Consider the following 17,580-nt stretch of genomic DNA (forward strand, 5'->3'; position numbering starts at 1 on the left):
CGAGCTCATACACCCGCGCAATGATGCTACACATATCCAAGTAGTAATATTTGAATGACTTGAGCTAATGTCTGCATCTGAACGGAGGGGTTCGAGGATCCTTGCAGTCATGTTCGCAATTTCCATTGTATGGGCATGGCGTGAAGAGAGGACGACATGATTTGCAATAAGATGCATTCGAAACTCTCGTGGTGTGGCCCTTGATTTTTAAAAGAGTTCCCCGAGATAGATCCTAGAACGGTGGCTCTTGACGCAGAGGATTGTTTCAACCAAGCCATCAATTTGAGATCGGGTTTCCAAATGGGGACCTTGTGTGACCTCATGGGAGTGGGTATTCGGAGTTTATATCTTTCCAGTCAGTATCAATTTCAGTAGCCAATGGCCTCGGAGCTTAACAATGATTTGAGGTATATTCGTTACCGATGACAGATTCAAGGTTGTGAGATAGAATGCCTTTCAAGGATTGCTCTAATGGTACCTCGCAGCCTCGTAGAAATCATTTAGCATGCAGCGGGGAATTTTCCAATGCTTACCTGTCTGTGATATCACAAAAAGCATGCACCACGAACTTGCATACAATACAACGGCACCAGAATGCCGAGATTTTGGCAAGCTTATCAAATTTCAAGATTAAAGTGATTCGATAAGTGATGCGCTTTGTGACCCTATAAGGGTTACAAGTTACGCAGGGACCTCAAGGTATTCATATCATCTTGCCTTCTCAAAATGGGGATGATTGTGCCCCAAAGGCATAGATTCTTTGCCTGTCTACCTCAAAGTCAGGTCTCTGAGCAGATGAATTGAGCAAATGGCACCTTTTAATTTTCTGGAATTCAATCTCGAATCGTTACCATGGATCTCTAAATAACAATAATGTGTCAGCAAGTTGTGCTACTAAACGTTGGTTTATATACTATGTCGAATAATTCATAGACACAAGGTATTGCCAAGAGCCTTGGAGCATTCAGTAGGGACAACATTGTAGCTTGTGATTTCAAATAACGAGAGCTCTCTCATATCCGGGTGATTCAGATTTCTGTTGGTACACACGAGGGGGCTCTAGACTGTGGCGCGGACTTTGCGGCAGGTTAGGCATGGCCCATCGACCTTTGCTGTAAGAGACAACACGACTTTTCCTCAAGTTGGCCTGTTGTTCACCCTCGTAGGGAACATGCACACTCATGCGGTAGGGAAACATGACCCGGCGAGCGCCCGCCCGCGGGAACATGCGGTGGGTATTGACTGGCGACTGGCCAATCAGAAATGACATCAGCTGGATTAGTGTGGATTTGAAGCCTGACATATAAGGCCGCATACACATCGACTTTCCCCCACCGCCAGCCATTTCACTTCGAGCTCCCTCCAACATCAACTACTTCTCCACAGCAACATGTCGAGAGATGCATTGGAATTTCCCCAATCGGACAGAGGGTTCTTAGAGCCTCATCTGCCGCCGCAGGCGGGGTCGGCTCCTGCTTCCAATCTACCTTTCACAACACTCACTTTCGCGACATCACTTGACTCGTCTTTGGCGTTGTCTCCTGGTGCGCGTACGGTACTGTCAGGGCCTCAATCGAAGGCAATGACACACTATCTGCGCTCTCGTCACGACGGAATTCTCATTGGTGTTGGCACCGCAGTTGCCGATGACCCCGGCTTAAACTGCCGCATCGCAGGAGTCGGAGGCTATGGCCAGGAGGGCTTAAGTGGCCAACCCAGACCAGTTGTGATTGATCCAACGGGCCGTTGGGAATTTTCAGAAGACAGTAAACTGTTTCAACTTTGCCGGGAAGGACGTGGCCTAGCACCGTGGGTCATTACCGCTGTTGAGAACCCCAGCTCCCAGAAGCAGGCTCTGCTTGACAAATACGGCGGGCGTTTCATGACCTCAAAGATGCTCAGAACACATACTGGGGGACACCAAGTTGATTGGCGAACTTTGTTTGAAACCCTGAAGTCAAATGGCCTCGAGAGCGTCATGGTAGAGGGTGGCGGTCAAATTATCAACTCCCTTCTGAGTCCACAGTACATGCCATTGCTTGATAGTGTGATAGTCACAATCGCTCCGACGTGGCTTGGTCAAGGCGGTGTTGTTGTCTCTCCGGCGCGACGTTTCGATGAGGGGAGGCAATGCGATGTCTGCTGCAAGGTTAAAAAACGTGAAATGGTATCCCTTTGGGGAAGACGTTGTCTTGTGTGGGCAAGTTATCGTTGCAGATGCGCAAAAAGCCTAAAAGTTGTCTCTCGGTGTCAGGTACCAGCCTACTCACAAGTCTGGTGGTAATAGATGAGCCGCTGAGCAGTTGAATAAACGACAAGTGGAACTTCGAAAGATATGACGCGACGCTGCATCCTATTCGTTAAATCATGTAAGATACTCGAGTAGTTCTGTCTTTCTCCGAGCTTCCGTCGTCCCAAATGATCCGGCCATCTCCAACTGCAACGAGTCACCGCAAACCTAAGACTGCACTGGATACAGGATCCTCTCCTGGCAAATCACCAGGTATCGTCAAATGGGACTCCTCAGCCCCACTATCTTCTTTTCTTTTCTTTTTTCTTTTTTGAATTTGTCCGTGATATCAGAATACATTGTGGAGAGCCTGGCGAGCTTGCTCTTTGTTTTTGATCTCTCATACAAAGGCCTTCCACAATAGCTTTATCTGGTCTCTTTCCCAAAGGGGGTAGACAATCTCTTTGTCTAGTCGTGAAATCTTTCAGCATATAAATAGTTTCTCAACTTTGGAGATCACACAATCACCCAGCAAAAGAAAATCCTCTTTTCCACACCTAACCCACTGACCCGACTATAGAACAAAAGCAAACAATTGAAAGAACAAAAAATTGATTATCGCTACTCAACTTACATCATGACAGGGCTCCATGACGACCCACGTGAGCGGATTCTACACGCTGTCCAGCGTCAAATCGAATATCTCCGATCCAAACCCGACAGTCGTTTGCGTGTTATAGCGCGATTGGAATCGCTTCACCGGATCGCGCACAGCCATCAAAATGCAGAGGATAGATCACCTCTGGGGTACCTCCTCGTGAATATTCGAAAACATTTGCCTATCCAGATCAAGAGGCTCAGATCTGACCCCAGAAATGACGGTAAGGTTGCAAACGCTCTCTCCCGAATGGTCCTTGGGGCTTCTTTGTTCGTGCGCTGTGCTCAGAGTGAGGATGACCCAGCCAACATATTTGAACAAGATGTCGAGCCACTTTCCGCTCTTGACTTGGAGGAAGATTTCCCGCTGGATGAAGATGATCTTACCCGCATTTTATTTGGATTTTAGTCGCGATCTCGATGTGTGATTTGTTGCAATGTGGATGGCTGGCAGGGTGGTAGTGAAAGCATTGGCCTAGAATTAATGCAGGTGTGCTCAAGTGTTGTTTGAAATCTCCCACCGACGTGCTCAATAGAGCGAAATAATTAACTTCAATCTGATTATGACAGGTACTGTTTCGCCGAACTTATATTGCGCCATGCACTAGAAATCCCTCAGAGAATCTGGTTTTGGTTTAAGCCGTGTATATCGTTTTCTGCTGATGGACCGGAAGGCCCGGTCTAGACTGAACTGTCGATTAATCCCTGCCCTGAGGTCGTAAACAAGGCAATCGTCCACGGCTTCATCTTCCGCCGTTATAAACCAAAAACGAAGCTTGAGGCATCATTAAACATGCCGCTGCCACAGAGAGACAATTTAATGCACCTGAGAGATGTGCTGATGCTACTCCATGGGTGTGCAGAACGCTGGATATTCAAAAGAAGACATATCAAGATTCACACTTCGTTTGAAACCTCCATCCTTCAAAGACTCGTGGGTTTCTCGGAGGCGGAGGGATACTAAGCAAGTGAGATCGACATAGAATAGCACCCAAATCAAAATAGCACAGGCCCACATGGACCGGAATAAGCTTAACGCAGTGGGGCGTATGCGTGGAAGCAAGTGAACAAATTCCATCAAGGTACTCCGTAGTCCCAAGGTCACATGTAACTAGTAAGCCCTAAGACTATTGCAACTTTGGAACAGATATTTCTTTCAGGAGTACTTCCGGTCTGGGGGGCATCGCCAGATGACGTCCCGTAGTGAAGCAACTAGTGTATCATTCACATCTAAACTTCAGACTTAGTTAGTCTTGGCAGAGGCACGTTCTGAAATGTCCAATCATATTTGTCGTCGGTAGATCATCTCCGATTAGTCAGTCCGGTGCTGATAACTTGAGCCCCTGTCCCTGAAGATGCTGACGCGTGACTGACGAATAACGGCAGATAATGCTTGGCTATTTGAATTGTGATTCTTGGCAGAGATACAGTGCACTATGTTGCCTTCAATTCTTCTGCTCGTGTCTTCGATATTGTGATAATATCGCACCGGTTTGAGCAGAGCACAAGTTGAACTTGCATGGTTTGATTTGCGAAAAGCTTGCAGAGGTGAGCATTTCCGAATTGTTGTGAGCTTTCAATGCGTCAACAATTCAGCCTTGTGAAGAATTGTCTCCACAAGGTGGGCACTATGTAGCTATCCGTGCGGACGGTAACAAATAAGGAGCACACCAAAAATAAGACACTCGATTTACAGCCGTCGTCAGCAGTTGACGGGTAGAAATTCCAGAAGCCATGGCGTGTAGAGTGGAGAGACCCCGGGAAAGGGCGTGTATAAAAGGCTGGCCTCTTGCTCCAGTGCATCAAATATCCAACAGCCATCCTAAAACAATATCAAAATGCGCAACACTTTCCTCGTAGCTCTTGCGTGCGCCTCCGCCATCACCGGAGTCACAGGTAGGAGAACGTGATCTTGTGAAGATACCCACGATCTAACATTGCCGTCTAGCTCACCCGGAACGTCATGACCATTCCAAGGTCCACCCACCAGCGATTCACGCAAGAGGCACAGACAAATGTGCCCGTCAGATCGAGCATCGCCGGGATGCTGCTTTCTTGAAGCGCAGAAACGCCCTGGGAAAGCGCGCGGCTTCCAACGCAAACCGCTTCATGTACAAAGAGCTCCAGAACAAGACATGTACCCTCTCTCCGGACACCATCTTCGGTCCCTATGATGTTGACGGTGAGCTTCATCGTCATGACGTCCGAGAGGGACAAGATGGAGTTGACCTCTACCTTGACCTCGGACTCATTGATCTTGAGACCTGTGAGCCTCTTTCGGACGCTTGGTTGACTATCTGGGTATGCCTTCCCTCTTTTCTGTGCTACAATATTCACTCTAACATGAAGCCTAGTCTTGCAACGCCACTGGAACGTATTCTGGATACATTGGAATTGACCCTGATACCGTGGAGGCATACAATGGCTGGACCACACGGTCGGATGGCACAACCGACGACTCCACCTTCCTGCGCGGTATCTCCAAGACCAACGAGGCTGGTATCGGCGAGTTCCTGACAATTTTCCCGGGCTACTACTCCTCGCGCACCACTCATATTCACGTCACTGTCCAGTCGAAGGTTGATGGAGACGACACGAGCTACTCTGCCGCAGCAACTCAGCACGTTGGTCAGCTTTTCTTCCCCGAGGATTTGATCAACTCGGTTTATCAGCTTGCTCCTTACCATGCCCATCTTGCTACCTTGAACCGTACCCTGAACTCCGAGGATTCGCTTTACCCCACTGCCAACTCTGATGGAAACGATGCTATCATCTCCACGGAGTTGCTTGGACAAACTCTCGCCGAGGGGCTCATTGGCTACATTACGATTGGTGTCAACAGGAGTGCAGCTGCCATTGCCACAACCGGAGAACAGGTTAATGTGCAGGGTGCTATTCCTACTGTTTCGTTGAGCGCAAGCGCCCAAGCCGCAGCCAACACTATTGATATTGCCCAGGGATACCGGCCTAATGGCATGAAGGTATGAACAAGGGATGAGTTGAAGCGATTGTAATTATTACCATATGTACAAAGTGCATCGCCGAGAATTCCAAATCAATTAGCTATTCATCAAAGTACAGACCTTGATTGCATTGAAACTAAATTAAATTAAGACCAGATTCAAAGGTCGTAATAAAGATGCCGATGATGAAGTGCTCAATCTTTGTAAGCCAGAGAGAAAGTTGGCCCGGCGTTATCCCGTCTATTCTCTGGGCCTTCAACAGTTGCCCGGGACATCTCCCTTCGAATCATGCCAACCAGTTCTTCCTGATCTGGGATAGTCGTCACGGTTTCTCGTCTTGCCCTAGGGCCTGATTCCTGCTGGTCCGTATCTGATGCGTGACTGCCCTCGACATCACGCATTGTTTCTTGGCGCACAAGCTGAGCCTCTTGTTTCTGAAGCACTGCTGCCGCAATTCGTTCTTCGGTTGCCTTTGCATCCGCTTCTGCTTTGAGACCTGCGTAGTGTGCCCGTCGATAGACGCCCACATAGCTGAGTACAAAGCCCAGAATTTCATAAACGAAGAGAACAGGCAGCGCGTAGTACAGCTGCGGATTGCAACCGCCGGACCAGATGTCGATCAGTATCTGAAACACGGAATGCGAGGGAAGCGCAAAGCCCACTCTGTAGAAGGCGGAAGATAGCTCGAATGGAAGAAGGATAGAGGTGACATTCGTCACAATCCAAGTAATAAGAGCCATTGGGATATAAGGGGGCGGAAGCCAAATGGTAAACACATCCAGGACGAGGAAGTTGAGGTGAGCAAATAACCAGAGTACTGCCCATGTCAGAGCAAACTGGTTTCCATTCACGTGCCAACCACTCCGGAATGCCCAAATTGCACCTGCGGTGCAGAGAGAGCCGATAAGAGTGTAAGTGACCGATATTATGAGACGCACAATAGCCATCCGACGGGGTGCCACTGCGGTCCACAAATTGAATTGAGCGTAAAGACCATTGACCGTGCCAAGGTAGAAAAATTCCTGGATGATGATCAAGATGACAACGAGAGTATTGTAAATCAGCCGGGATCCCTGTGACGTGGGCTGCAAATCAAAGTCGGCCAACGTCCAGGGTTCATAGAAGATGGACGTGGCAGTAGCGTCAGAGGTGTTCAAGTTCTCTAGAACTTGCTTTCCGTTTGCCTCGAAATATGCCACACGTGCACTTTGCGATAAAGTCTTGAGGTTGCTTTGGACGGTTGAGTCGACAATTGCTGGGTAACGCGCTTCGTTCCATACCATTGTGAGAACATCGCTCTTGTCGTAAGATGATGCCGCCGATCCTCCTGCAAAAGCTGCTTCCAAGGCATTCGACGAATTCGCTGTGGTGTATAGAGCCGCCCAATATTCGATGTCGCACACGGCACCTTTAATTGAGCCTGGTAGGGGATAGGCAGAGGCAGATCGCTCCATAAGTGTTGGGAAGCCTCGCCCTTCTAATTTTTTGTACGCGTCGCGTACCGCGTCTCCGATCGCGCCACCATCGTAATCCACGAACAGGACATTAATTTGATGAACATGTGTAGTTTGCTGAAAAAGAGATCCAAAGAGATAGCAAAATAATCCCAAAAAGAGCAATTGGAGGTAGAGAAGGTTTATTCCAGCGGCTCTGAGAACAGCCAATCGACGTGGCCGAACGGATGGGTGGTGGATGCTGGGCCGCGGCTCTCGTCCTTTAGGGTAGAACTGCATGCCTCGTGGGCGATAGCTGTGTGCCAGCTGACTCGAATGAAGTGGAATCTCTCACACTTGACGCAGTGGGGGGATTTTGGTGATCTTAAGGTAAAATAAAGCTGGACAATTCCGACACGTCGATCCGATGAGAAAAGTAAGCATCCGATCAAAGGTAAGCGTCGGTCATGCTAGACCCGAAGGCCGAAGAAAATTCCCCAGCGGGTCCCGAGCAGTCTCCGCTCAGAGATAAAGTATTTTAAGCTTGGGATCGACCTGCAGGACCAGAAAGATGAGGGAAATTTCTAAAATGCCAATACAACGAAGGCGAGGATAAGAACTTTCGAAGTGACAGAACTCGCGACAAGTCATTCAGCGTGTGCTTTTAGGCTGAGGTCAACTTTCGGTTCCGTACGGGTGTTGGCCTAGATCCTAAGGCAGATATGGCAGGACGAGTTTCCCATTTCGGCCGTTTATGGGTCTCCTAAATTCTTGGCGGCTGCGTTGCTTTTTTGTCGCAATGTGAACGCTGAAATCGAAGCGGAAATGCATTGGGGTTTTTGACGCAATGAAAGTACAAGAAAAACAAACAAACAAACATTGTTACCAGGACACCAAAACTCATGTCTTCTAGTCGTCACTGGGCTCTGAGTGAAGGATGATAGAGTCCTTCATTTCTGCCGGAAGGAGAAACCCGCTGATACACAAACTCGTTGCTCTTTGTTCGCTCCTGGGCCATGTCTGGGGCTGCCAAGGTGGATTGATCGCTGAAATTTTTGAAACACAACTGCTTTCGCGGACACATCTGAGGGCCGCCCTAGGCACAAAGGGGCCCCTGGTGAATCATTCCCTGCTGTATGCCATAGTAGATATACGCTTTGAGACAGTTTCTTTCTGTTCCATGTGTATCCGGTCCCAAGGACCACTGCCCTTTCAAATTGTGTCGAGTGCGAAGTATGACTCGCATCGCACGGGCTGTCGACTTCCACCACCTGACAGACAACATATGCATCATCTCCCCGAAGAGCTGCAGAGCATTCGCCCCAGCCTGTTATGGGTGGGTATCCTGGTGGGCTGCTCAGCTTTGGGAGAACGGGGTTCATGATCAAAGAAAGGTCGTAATCATACCCTGTTGGGTATGATTTTGTGGGGCTCGGCTGATCGTAGGTGTATATGACAGTCGCAGGCTAATTTTGTCAGAATCTCAATGTGGAAATGGGTTTGTGGACGTACATCTTCCTTAAGGGAGCTAAGACTAGCGCCGGTTCCAGCAGAGTGGTTCGTCAATCCGTGGCACCTGCGAGCCCAAATTGACCGACATGTCATCACCAGCCCTCTTATTTTGGCTACCCATTCCTGGAATGCAAAACCCATGGATTCTCGTGGTTGACAGGAGATGGCGAGGCTCATCATGTCATGCGTTCTGGTGGTGATAGCGACGGAGCCATTCTGCAACATCACCTTCAGTCCAACACACGCGGAATGAGCTCGACATTGGCTTCTCGTGGTCTCTGATCCTCTCGTTTGCGCAGCATCCACGTCTAGCTTGTGCTCGATCGCTGCTGCCGTACAACCGTCCAGAGCGACATCGTACTCCACTCGAAGACCGGCGAACCATAATGGCCAATTGTGACGGTACCTAAGGCGTACATATTTCATATGCTCGTACAAGACAACCATGAACCCTGCAACACGGATCTCGACACCTATGGCCTTCGGAAACGCGTTTCGAACAGATTCTAGTTGGGCTGGTCTGAGGAATCGCCTTGGGTTGATGTTTCGCGTCGGATACCAATTGCGTCCATCGCCATAAGGCTTGCTGACTCTGCGACTGATGTAGGCATCATACCTTCCGGGGAAGTAATGTATCGGTCTTCCGCCAGCATAGACGCTTTTCGAGCTGTCGAGTGGTGAGTCCACGAACCAGAAAACTTGACCGAACTCGGGCTGCGTGACCCAGACATTCCTCTGTCGGAGAGATGGATGTCGACTGCGGACGAGTCTCTCGGTCTGCGAATCCAAAACCGTTATTGATTCAATCTCAGTTTCGTCTCCCTCGAAGGTATCGTCATGGTAATCTGCCTTGCTTGTAAGTGCCCATGGATTGAATGTTGGCGGAATAAGAGTGGGCTCAATTACATAGTACTTCACGGGGTGCGCGATTGAATCGTCGTCTTGACCCAGCCCAGCGAACGATGTCTTGCTCAGTGACGGAAATATCAGGGTAGGGAAATTGAATTAGCCTCCCGCGGAGGTTGGTTTGAGTGTTTATTCTGTTGCTGCGACGGGGAAGCTGTGAAGGATTGAAAACAAGAGCAGAGGCGAAGAAACAGTGAAAGTAGCCGTATCGGGAAGTTTTTCAAAAAAGGTGTTGGAAAGAGAAAGAGGTAGCGCTACAAAAGGTGTCACCTGACATCTCTCCCCCTCCGCCTTTGCAAAGGTGCGCTTGTAGCTATATGTTCTCTGTACCAGATATCTGTTTTCAGTCAAACAAAAAATCTCTATGCTTTTCCTACATGGGTGTAAATCTCGGACGGCCAGCTTGTGACGCCCAGTGTCTCTGATCTCCAACTATTGAGAGCACGAGAGAACAAAAGTTTATCCCAATTTCTTGCATTGTGGTAAACCTGAGGAGAGAAGGAGAGCGGGAGCGAGCTCTAGGTCTCCTGCGGCGGGCCTGACCAATCTGGCAGCCACGAGCTCCGACATCAACTCAGTAAGTAGGAGAAAGACAGCACATAACAGAGTAATTATCACAGCTCTGTTGTTGTATGAAAGTTCCATGAAAGGGTTGTTGAAATGTGAGTTGACCTTATTCCTCGGTTCCTTCTTTCGCTACTTTTTTCGGATTCTAACTCCCAAACCCAATTGCATCTTTTGTTGGGCAACGATCATCTCGTTATCTGATAGGTGGGAGTCATGTTATCCATGGAGTCTTTCGCAGGTAACTCTGGTGTGACTATCGACTTGATTGATGCATGAGTCTGAATCATATATGCAGCCTTGCTGCATGATCTGTAGTGCAATTTACGCAAGGTTGGCTATTTCAAGGAAACAGGATTTTTTGAGCCAGCAATTTTCAACTCTACGTAAAGCAAATGCTCTCTAAAACCAGACCCCCAACATTTTTATTCAACCATAGTTGACCAGACTGAAGACGAAACGTTAACTGTTGAATAATCCGATGTTGAATAATCAAATATTCGACGAAGGTGGGTCCGCTCTGGCCAATCAGACAAGGCCTACCTATGCTCGCAGACACCGATCCGGTGGCTGCGATGAGGAGGCGTCTTACTTCTCAAGTTCGGAGGTACAGATGGGTTTAATTCTGCAACTGCTGATATGAGATCAACCTCGGTCTTTTCCGAGCAAGGGGTCCGTCCACATAAAATATGCCCGATTTCGCCATACCCGCATCTTGTCCCATGATGAGTATGTTAATAAAGGACCCTGATCCGTTTGAATTGATTTCTTTCCTGGGTGACAAACTTCACCATCTTGCCTTTATACAACGACACCCCAGCTTATCGACATGGCACAGTCAGTTGAAGACGCAGAAGCGGGCTCAGGTGATACCACACCAAATCCTTCATCCGCATACAGAGAGCCCATCAAGCATGAACGCGATCTCCCACTGAAAAGCTATTCTCAACTTGAGAACTGGGATGATGATCCAGAAAATCCTTACAATTGGTCGACAGGACGAAAAGTAAAGCAAGTTGTCATGCTCTCATTCGCAGCTTTCACAACGTGAGTAAACCGGATCCAATCGTTTGGCATGGGTGTACTGATTGTAGGTTCAGATCTGTTGGTGTCTCCATATTGAGCCCCGCCCATGGAGAATTCATGGAGGAGTTCAATATCGGTAGCACGGTCGCAATATTACCTCTGTCACTATATTGCTTCGCACTAGGACTAGGACCTGTTGTCGGGGGACCTCTTTCTGAAACAGTCGGAAGATATCCAGTCTATGCCAGTATGATGCTACTTGGGACAATGTTTACTATAGGTGCCGGCTTCAGTCCCACCTTCGCAGGGCTATGCATCCTGCGGTTTCTGGCTGGGTTTTGTTACGCACCCACATTAGCGATTTCCGCCGGAAGTATCAATGAGACCTTTCGACCTGTCAAACGTGCGCTTCCATCAACTATATTTGTTTTGATGCCTTTCTTGGGCCCAGGGCTGGGGTGGGTTACTCATTGACCATGATCCAAAATGATTTTGGCTAATCACAACTCAGTCCCGTCATTGGAAGTTTTGTCGTCAATCGGAAGGGTTGGCGTTGGACCCAATGGACAATCGTTTTCTTCGCCATTGCCACTCTAATTTCAATTGCCCTCTCTGGGGAGACTTTTCATCCTGTTATCCAACGCCGCCGTGCGAAGGAGCTAGGACAGGAGTTGTCTCCACCACCACCTCTCTCCTCGAGAATCCGTCTCTTTGCAACTATTGCACTTATTCGACCTGTGCATATGTTGGTCACTGAGCCCATCGTCAGTTTCGTTTGTATGTACGTTGCGTGTGAGTTTGCAACACTGTTCACATTCTTTGCTGCAATTCCCTTGATATATCAAGGCGAATATCACATGTCCCTTGAAGTGTCCGGGTTGATATTTCTAGCAATTGTCGTTGGGTGTTTACTAGGAGTTGTGACAGTCTTACTGTGCAACATCTTTTTCTACCTCCCTCAGACAGCAAAGTATCCAAGCCAGCAAGTCCCACCCGAGCATCGTCTGTACCCTGCGCTCATCGGAAGTATTGGGCTGCCGGTAGGATTGTTCTGGTTTGCATGGACGGCAAGATCCGACATATCCTGGGCAAGCCCCACAGTTGCTCTCATGGTGTTTGCTTGGGGAAATCTATGTGTTTTCGTCAGTACCACGTTGTATCTTGTCGATGCCTACAGAGGCCTCACTGTCGCAAGCGCAATGAGCGCCAACAGCTTGGCGAGATATGGACTTGCAGCCGCTTTCCCTCTCTTCACCATCCAGAGTAAGTACCATTATCTTGCAAGCTATTAAACATTGATACTCACACTATTATAGTGTATACCAGACTGGGAACAGGGTGGGCCTCGAGTTTGTTGGGCTTCATCGCTGTTTTACTGTTACCCATCCCGTGGGTTTTCTTCAAATATGGGAAGAAACTAAGATCCTGGAGTAAATATGAGACCATGGAAGGCACCCCTGGTTGAGTCATTGTGAAAGTTGTTATCGAAGTGAATTCCTTCTTCTGCAATACATGGTACATAGAATGAACAAATGGTAAACTCTCACAGTGCTCTCTGTTAGCCTGAACACCTTCAAGCAAGCAAGGCAGAGGATGTAGTCAACTTTCATGATAGTTCCCAGTTTCTTAGCTACTGTATGCGACCTCGGGATCCATGTCGCGTAGGTATGGTTTCTACAAACATACGACGGACCGCTGATGGGCCCCGAGGTGAGCTCCACTCCCAACAAATGGAGCCGAACCCTCAACCCGTGGGCCTTGGATACGCCCTCCCGGGCCCACTTTCGTGATCCTTTAACGCAGGGTTCGTTGGGGACGCGGCGGTGACTCAATTGACGTACAGTTTCAACTTGATAACAAATCAATTAATTCAGCATATAAATATCCTCTGTGGTCTCGGAAGAAGAGTTTGTTATGCTTGAGTAACCATAAACCCAAAACCTCACCAACCTTTTCTCAACAATATGGCTGTCCCTCGGATAACGCTTTATTTTGACATTTGCAGTCCTTTCAGCTACATCGCCTTCCATATTTTGACTGTAAGTCAATTTATTCACCGCAAATAATAGCATCAGCTAACCCTAGCTTGCAGAACTCCCCTGTCTTCTCGACATGCGAGATTGATTTCGTACCAGTCTCTCTGCGCGGACTATTCCAAAAATCCCAGAACTCGTCCCCAATGTCAAGCAAAAGTAAGGCCTGGATACTTTTTACACTCTCGAGGATCAAATTTCGGGGCTTTGGAGCACGGGATCTAACCAAAGTTGCAGACAAGTTTCAATGGATAAACAAAGAGCGCCTTTACTGGGCTCGACGCTTCGATGTTCCCATGTCCGAAGCTATCCCAGAGGGGTTCCCTGCATCCACTGCGGACATCCAGCTTGTTCTCTCTGTTCTGGCTAAAGAGGCGCCAGAGAAGGTAGTGGCGATGACGCAAACAATTTACCGTGAATATTGGGGGAAGTGCAACCCGAAAGTCCTGAGCCCAGATGGTTTCTCTGTTCTTCTGGAGCAAGAGTTAGGATCTGAATTGGCTGAGCACGTACTAGCACAGGTAAGTTGTCTCTTGCTGAATTGGACTATGTATGCCTCTGATACCTTCTCACTTCACAGAGTAAGACGGATGAAGCGAAATCAGCCTTGGATGAGACTACGGAAAAGTTATTTGGGTCTGGGGCATTTGGCTTGCCTTGGCTGAGCTGTACCCGCCCACAAGGAGAAACAGAGGGATTCTGGGGTATTGATCATTTTGGTCGTGTCGTGGATTTCTTGCATTTGAACCGTGCTTTGGATAGCTCTTTTGAAGTTTTGCTATGAGACTCAAGATTAGCTGAATGGTTGAACGGCTGCACGTTGAATCCTTTGTCCCAAAGCAAGCCAGGTTAGACTACCTAATATCAGATTTCGTTTTAACTCGGTCAAAGGCTGCGATTCTCTTCAGACTGCCACCTTACCAAATTTTACTTGTCTTTTCATCATACACAGTATTCTTTTCTCTCTCTTATGTGCATCGATGGCCCCTGCTTCACAGCACCAGTTGCGACATTATCACAGCAAGGTTGACTCGGATATTCGGGCTTAACTGAAGATACCCGAATGAAGAGTTGATATCTGCCAAAAAGGCTGCAGCGCAAAGCGATAACCGAAATTACCAACAGTAGTTATTCCCGTTGAGTGCGATCTTAGCAGTGTGACCGGGATCTACATACTAGCAGATGGCTGTTTCAACAGACCAGTCAAAATCGCCCAGATGCTCTGACTTGCCGAGATAACGCGAGATTAGTAATCATGTTTATTTGCCCTTCTGGGTGCCCAGGTTGTTTGTTTGTTTCCTTTTTCGTATCTTTTTTCATGTCTTCTTTTCACCCTTTCTTTGGGCCTCAGAGCCGTGCTTCGTAGGTGCATTCACTACTGTTGGAGTCTTGAAGACTGAAATCCTGAAATTATCATCTGAATATATGAGCCAAGCTCGATCGACACTCACATTCTCAGCCCGATCAATAATATTGGTACTACGGTACTGCACTAGTCGAACTCAGGTCTTGATCTCCATTTGTCCTTGCCTGTACCCCAGAAATTTTCATCCCGTAGTCCCGCGTGCTCAATAATGCGAAGAGCGTCATTCGGAGCGCTGATCAAGTTGAAATGACATCAGAGAGGAAAGTCTTCACCGACAGCCGCACCCATGCGGGGTAGAATCGCCGATTCTTTCGATCAATGATCTTGATGATCATGCTAACCAGATTTGATTCACGAGTCATGCAGAAGGTCTGATGCATCGAGTTGTCCGGTTTGGTCCCCTTGGTCCCCTTGTTTCTCACAACCAAATATGAGTCGAAGCATGAAAACTGCAGAGTTCTACTCCGTGGGGGTTACCATCAATAAGAGTAACAAGATCCAAAGTCAAAAAATCGAGGCCAACACATCGTGGAAAGGTCGGAAGCCACGCGCCTGGCGAAACGGCAGCCAAGTCGTTGGGCGCCCCTTGTTTCCCCCTTGGGACCCCTTGGGGCCTTGGAGGGTGGCTTGGTTCAGCCTATCAGTCAGCCTCGACCAAAGGCCGTATTCTAGCATGGTCTATTAAGCCTGAGGCTGCATGTATTATCATCTCGGCTAGACTCGCACTTTTCTGGGCTTCTTTCTAAAACCTCTGCGCCCTTGCATCGTATCCTCACATCTCCTCCCGAGTCTGAGCCTTCGCCAATTGTCGGATGACCAAACCCAATATCACTGGATTAAGCAAAGCTCTGACCAAGATCGACGATCACACCTCACTCAGCGCCCACTCCGATCTGCCTTTCATGGGGTGGAGTGGACCCTGGCGGTTGGTTCCCCACATGCGGCCTAACTTTCCTGGTCGTCCATGGGGGATCTGCCGACCTCAAGAGTTTATAGATTCTCATTTTATGGTAAATCAAAACAAATTGTAGTTAGATTCGATGATAATCACTCCACCTGACTAGTAGACGGTCTTTGAATGTGATATCGACTTCACCGAACTTCGACAATCTCACGCAGCCTCACACTAGAGATGCATGTCGTGGCAAGTCGACAAGGATGTAGACCCCACCGACGTGATTCCGCATGGCTTTTATCCAGTCATCTTGCAGTTATTCCAGCACCTCGGGAGTCCCAGCTATTTTCATAATCAGCACACAAATTCTAGACCAAAAGTAATGTTCCGAGCCCAAGCACGTCCACAAATCTTCTTTGTGCCGTAAACAGACCCTTCCCGGATGCAGCCCCACGGCCCCCTGCCGCCGTTGTAACTCCGCGCTCCTAACCCTTAAATAGCGCATCCCGATATTTGTTTTTCTGGAAAAGCAGCCACAGCACGAGCTTGCACATGAGTGGGTCGCTGGTTTTAGTCTTTGCTCGGCTGCTGCCACCTGATGGATCCCCGTATCAGGTGTGCGGGAGGGTATTTGACCGCCATTGTTCCCAATCAGTGAGACAGAATCCGCATTAGACTTAGGGCACAAAGATGCCCAGAGGTGAGAATACCTTTTCGGGGGCCACTTGGCTCCGAGATAGATGGAAAGTGGAGAGAGAGAGAAAAGCGAAAGGCACATATAAAGGTTGCTCCCCTCCCTGGTCCTGTCTATCATCTCCAGATCTTCAGGATCAGCGGCTCTTTCAATTCTTACTTTACTTTACTCCCATTCCTCTGATTAGTCACTGAATATGCAGCCATTTTTCATCGCATCTCCCTCCACATGGGCCTTGATTGCCCTGTCTCTACTCTCAACGGTCTTGGGATCGCCGCTACTTCAGAAGCGGGCAAAGGGACCATGGCTCGGCCTGAATACCAACTTCCCTGACCCCAGTTTTATGAAAGCTGCCGATAACAAATGGTATGCCTTTGGTACTAATGGCAACGGCAAGCGGGTTCAAGTCGCTACATCTGATGACTTCAATACCTGGACTTTACTTGATGTCGAGGCTCTTCCTACTTTGTCAACATGGGAAACCAACATCGACCACTGGGCTCCAGACGTGGTTATGCTGGTAAGTGACCGGAGCTAAGATCAAACTTTGAATTCAAAATGCTAATCCTCCCAGGATAACGGGAAATATGTCATGTATTACTCCGGTGAAGCCAAATCTGACCTGCGACATCACTGCGTCGGCACAGCCGTCTCCGACAGCCCTGCTGGTCCATATGTTCCTAACAACACCCCTCTCTCTTGTCGCCTTGACCAAGGTGGATCAATCGATCCAGCCGGATTCAAAGACAAGGATGGCAGCCGATATGTTGTTTTCAAGGTCGACGGCAACAGCAAAGGCCACGGCGGAGACTGCAATAACGGCATCGAGCCACTAGTCGGAACCCCCATCCTCCTGCAAAAGGTCGGCGCCGATGGATTCACTCCCGTTGGCGATGCGGTTCAAATCCTCGACCGCAATACAGCCGATAACGACGGACCTCTCGTTGAAGCCCCGAATCTCATTCTGCAGGGCGATACGTACTTCCTTTTTTACTCTACTCACTGCTTCACTGATCCCAAGTATGATGTGCGTTACGCGACTGCTTCTAGCATCACTGGACCATACAAGAAGAACAATGTTCCCATGATCGATGCGGGAAACACGGGTCTGCTCTCGCCTGGTGGCGGGACGGTTTGCGGTTGCGGTGATCGCATGCTCTTTCACGCATTCTGCACTGAGGCAAGAACTGATAGGTGCACCTACGTCGCTGATGTCATTATCAATGGACAGACGGCGTCAGTTGCGTGAGATTTTGTTTACAACCTTTTCGCTTTTTCGTCAATTGACTTGCGGACATACC

At 48.5% G+C, this 17,580-nt stretch overlaps 9 protein-coding genes across 9 annotated transcripts; 6 read left to right on the top strand and 3 right to left on the bottom strand.

Annotated features, from left to right (window-relative positions):
* Positions 1-994: 994 nt before the first annotated feature.
* N7506_007550 (uncharacterized protein) lies at positions 995-1,345 on the bottom strand (the record flags this gene model as incomplete). Its single annotated transcript, XM_056956843.1, has 1 exon — positions 995-1,345. The coding sequence occupies one exon, from the start codon at positions 1,343-1,345 to the stop codon at positions 995-997; it is 351 nt and encodes a 116-aa protein (XP_056811177.1).
* A 45-nt stretch (positions 1,346-1,390) lies between these two features.
* N7506_007551 (RibD family protein) lies at positions 1,391-2,291 on the top strand (the record flags this gene model as incomplete). Its single annotated transcript, XM_056956844.1, has 2 exons — positions 1,391-2,167; positions 2,238-2,291. 2 exons carry the CDS (start codon positions 1,391-1,393, stop codon positions 2,289-2,291), a joined length of 831 nt encoding a protein of 276 aa, XP_056811178.1.
* A 576-nt stretch (positions 2,292-2,867) lies between these two features.
* On the top strand, positions 2,868-3,296 carry N7506_007552 (uncharacterized protein; the record flags this gene model as incomplete). The annotated part of the gene is made up of 1 exon (XM_056956845.1): positions 2,868-3,296. The coding sequence occupies one exon, from the start codon at positions 2,868-2,870 to the stop codon at positions 3,294-3,296; it is 429 nt and encodes a 142-aa protein (XP_056811179.1).
* Positions 3,297-4,725: 1,429 nt separating this feature from the next.
* Positions 4,726-5,874, top strand: N7506_007553 (intradiol ring-cleavage dioxygenase; the record flags this gene model as incomplete). The annotated part of the gene is made up of 3 exons (XM_056956846.1): positions 4,726-4,783; positions 4,836-5,188; positions 5,242-5,874. The coding sequence occupies 3 exons, from the start codon at positions 4,726-4,728 to the stop codon at positions 5,872-5,874; spliced, it is 1,044 nt and encodes a 347-aa protein (XP_056811180.1).
* Positions 5,875-6,044: 170 nt separating this feature from the next.
* Positions 6,045-7,583, bottom strand: N7506_007554 (SNG1 family protein; the record flags this gene model as incomplete). Its single annotated transcript, XM_056956847.1, has 1 exon — positions 6,045-7,583. The coding sequence occupies one exon, from the start codon at positions 7,581-7,583 to the stop codon at positions 6,045-6,047; it is 1,539 nt and encodes a 512-aa protein (XP_056811181.1).
* Positions 7,584-8,233: 650 nt separating this feature from the next.
* N7506_007555 (uncharacterized protein) lies at positions 8,234-9,761 on the bottom strand (the record flags this gene model as incomplete). The annotated part of the gene is made up of 2 exons (XM_056956848.1): positions 8,234-8,749; positions 8,796-9,761. Coding segments are annotated over 2 exons (1,482 nt in total), but the record flags the coding sequence as incomplete, so codon positions are not given.
* A 1,333-nt stretch (positions 9,762-11,094) lies between these two features.
* Positions 11,095-12,756, top strand: N7506_007556 (MFS transporter; the record flags this gene model as incomplete). Its single annotated transcript, XM_056956849.1, has 4 exons — positions 11,095-11,312; positions 11,366-11,749; positions 11,803-12,554; positions 12,608-12,756. The coding sequence occupies 4 exons, from the start codon at positions 11,095-11,097 to the stop codon at positions 12,754-12,756; spliced, it is 1,503 nt and encodes a 500-aa protein (XP_056811183.1).
* A 499-nt stretch (positions 12,757-13,255) lies between these two features.
* N7506_007557 (uncharacterized protein) lies at positions 13,256-14,108 on the top strand (the record flags this gene model as incomplete). The annotated part of the gene is made up of 3 exons (XM_056956850.1): positions 13,256-13,330; positions 13,384-13,845; positions 13,905-14,108. The coding sequence occupies 3 exons, from the start codon at positions 13,256-13,258 to the stop codon at positions 14,106-14,108; spliced, it is 741 nt and encodes a 246-aa protein (XP_056811184.1).
* Positions 14,109-16,475: 2,367 nt separating this feature from the next.
* N7506_007558 (glycoside hydrolase family 43 protein) lies at positions 16,476-17,528 on the top strand (the record flags this gene model as incomplete). The annotated part of the gene is made up of 2 exons (XM_056956851.1): positions 16,476-16,799; positions 16,854-17,528. The coding sequence occupies 2 exons, from the start codon at positions 16,476-16,478 to the stop codon at positions 17,526-17,528; spliced, it is 999 nt and encodes a 332-aa protein (XP_056811185.1).
* Between the last annotated feature and the right edge of the window lie 52 nt (positions 17,529-17,580).

This window comes from Penicillium brevicompactum (assembly GCF_028827555.1).
Source record: "Penicillium brevicompactum strain IBT 35665 chromosome Unknown utg000005l_segment0_segment0, whole genome shotgun sequence".
NCBI classification, from domain to species: Eukaryota; Fungi; Ascomycota; class Eurotiomycetes; order Eurotiales; family Aspergillaceae; genus Penicillium; species Penicillium brevicompactum.